Source organism: Camelina sativa, chromosome 14 (assembly GCF_000633955.1).
Source record: "Camelina sativa cultivar DH55 chromosome 14, Cs, whole genome shotgun sequence".
Classification (NCBI taxonomy): Eukaryota; Viridiplantae; Streptophyta; class Magnoliopsida; order Brassicales; family Brassicaceae; genus Camelina; species Camelina sativa.
Window position 1 is genome coordinate 26,902,206 of NC_025698.1, and position 2,484 is coordinate 26,904,689.

At 33.1% G+C, this 2,484-nt stretch overlaps 1 protein-coding gene across 1 annotated transcript; it reads left to right on the forward strand.

Annotated features, from left to right (window-relative positions):
- Positions 1,580-2,238, forward strand: LOC104744018. Its single transcript, XM_010465049.1, is given in 2 exon segments — positions 1,580-2,192; positions 2,195-2,238. Coding segments are annotated over 2 exon segments (657 nt in total).

A 2,484-nucleotide genomic window follows, 5' to 3' on the forward strand; every position in this document is an offset into this window, starting at 1 on the left:
CGTGCGTTCTTCAGTTGCACATCAGTGTGTGAAGATGTCTCCAATAACTTCTCAGAGTCTTACAACAATACTATCAACAAAGCAAGGGAGATGCCATTGGTAGCAATGGTGGAGACCATAAGACGACAATGCCTGATCCGAAATGAAATGAGAAGAAAGAAGGCTGAAAAGCACAATGGGAAGTATACTAAGAAAGTTGCTAAGACCATTAAATAAGAGCAGTAACACATGAAGTATTGTCAGGTAATCCCCTGTGTCAATGGTCATTATGAGGTGACCGAACATGTTCATCATGGTTTTAGACTTTCAGGGTTGATATGAATGCAAAAACATGTGCATGTAGAAGGTGGAGTATGACAGGAATTCCTTGCCGTCAAGTATTGCGTGTAATTGGGATGAAGAAGAATCTGAAGTCTGAGGATTTTGTTAGCTATGACTGGTATTTGACATCAAGATTGGTGGCTCAGTACAATGAGACAATGAGAGGAGTTAATGGTATGTACTTCTGGAGAAAATCCGGTGAAATAGAGATTCAACCGTCACCTAGAGAAGTTGCTAAAGGGCGAAAGAAGAAAGAAAAACGAATCAAGGGCAAGAATGAATCTCCAAAGAAAAAGAAAAAGCAACCAAAGAAAGTAGAAGATGAGGCTCCACCAAAGAAGATTAAAATTACCAGAGCAGGAATTACTTTGAAGTGTGCTCAGTGTAGGATGCCAGGACATAACAGAAGAAGATGTCCTAGTCGAGCAAGCCAAGCAAGTGTAGCAAGCCAATCAAGCCAACCATCACAGCTTTCACTTGGTAATTAATTGGATTAAATGTTTAGGATGTTGTTTCGATTAAATGTTTAGTATGATGGTTTTTTGGGATATGTTTAAGATTTAGGATGCTTGTTTTTTGTGTACTTATTGATCGGATGTAGGATGCTTGTTGTTGTGTACTTTTTTGGCTACTTATTGAATCGGCTCAATGGAAGATTTTCAAAGGTCAACTCTTGGCATCTAAATCAACACTCTTTATAGCATTTTAACTCCATCACATTATTCAGAGCAATTTTGAAATTTTTTTTCTCCTTGAAATTGTGGAGTAATAATCATATATATAAGTACAATATATATTTCTTTTTAACTAAACAAAAATGTAACATATTTAATCATACATTAAATACATACTTTACTGCTAAATTGTAACTGAAATTACATAAATTATGAATTGACTATTTTTTTCTTCATTCATTTTCAATTAAACACACTATAAATTATCATTACAACTCCTCTAATTTAATTACTTTAAAAATATAATTTACATTACTTTTTAGCCTATAAATAACCATTTTCACATCCTCCTCCACCATATCTCAAATTCTAAATCTTTCTTTGTTTTTATATGTTCTTTTATGGGTTGAAAACTCAATTAAGATATCATTATAAGAGTTTGATTATATATTTGGTTTAATAAAAAATTTACATTTCTTTTAGTTTAATTTCTTCTTTGTTTTTATGTAATTTTTCCTTTCTTCTTTGTTTTATTATAGTTTTTAAATGTAAAATACATATGTATAATAAAATTTTGATGGCTAATGGCTAGAATAAAATTAATTTCTCGATACATATTCATTGTCGTCTCCGCCATCATCAACCTCTTTTCAATTCTTATCATGATCCACGCATCGGCTCTTACTCATGAAGATGATAGCTTGAAGAACAAAGACTTTCCGATTCTTATCCTTCAGTATTGGAAGGGACCTCCTGTGACTAATTTTTACATTGCTCTTTTCAGTCTTGGCAATTGGTTCCTATTCTTTATAATCATTTTTCCTCTCGTTATATTTTCTACAAAACTCGATTGCATGGCAGCCAAATCTCCCGCATTAGGGGTTCTATTTGCAGTCTTAAAGTCTTACTCAAATTTTGTTTGGGACTTTTCTATGGTCATATGGTTTCACGCTTTGGGGAAAACAGTAAAGAGTGTTAAAGTGATGAACCCAAAACTATTCCTCTTCAATCTTTTCATTGGTTTATTGTCATTTGGATTAGTAAAAATCTTTCGGCTGATCGACTGGAGCAGTTCATTCCCCGTGACCTTAACCTACAGTTTGGTTCTTGTGTGTTTCGTCTTTTTGGTGAAGATGTTTCAGCTTGTGACTTATACAATTACCTATTTCTAATGTAAGAGTCTCCAAGGGAAAAACGCTGAGTCGTTGAATATTTCACTACTCTCATAGGAGGATTGCCCTGAATATTTCAGAATAAGTCCTATAACTGGTTTTAGTTGGATTGAAGTTCTATAGAATGCAAACCAAAATAATAATTAGAAAAAGAAGGAAGAACAAATAACAAATTGTTATAATTAAATGTGTGTTTGATTTTGTGGTAAATATAAATATAAATAATAGAGAGAAATTTTATAACTGCAGAAGGATCGGGATAATGAATAAAAGAGAGCCGAGAGAAAGAGATTTTACTTCTTCTATAATTGAAGTTT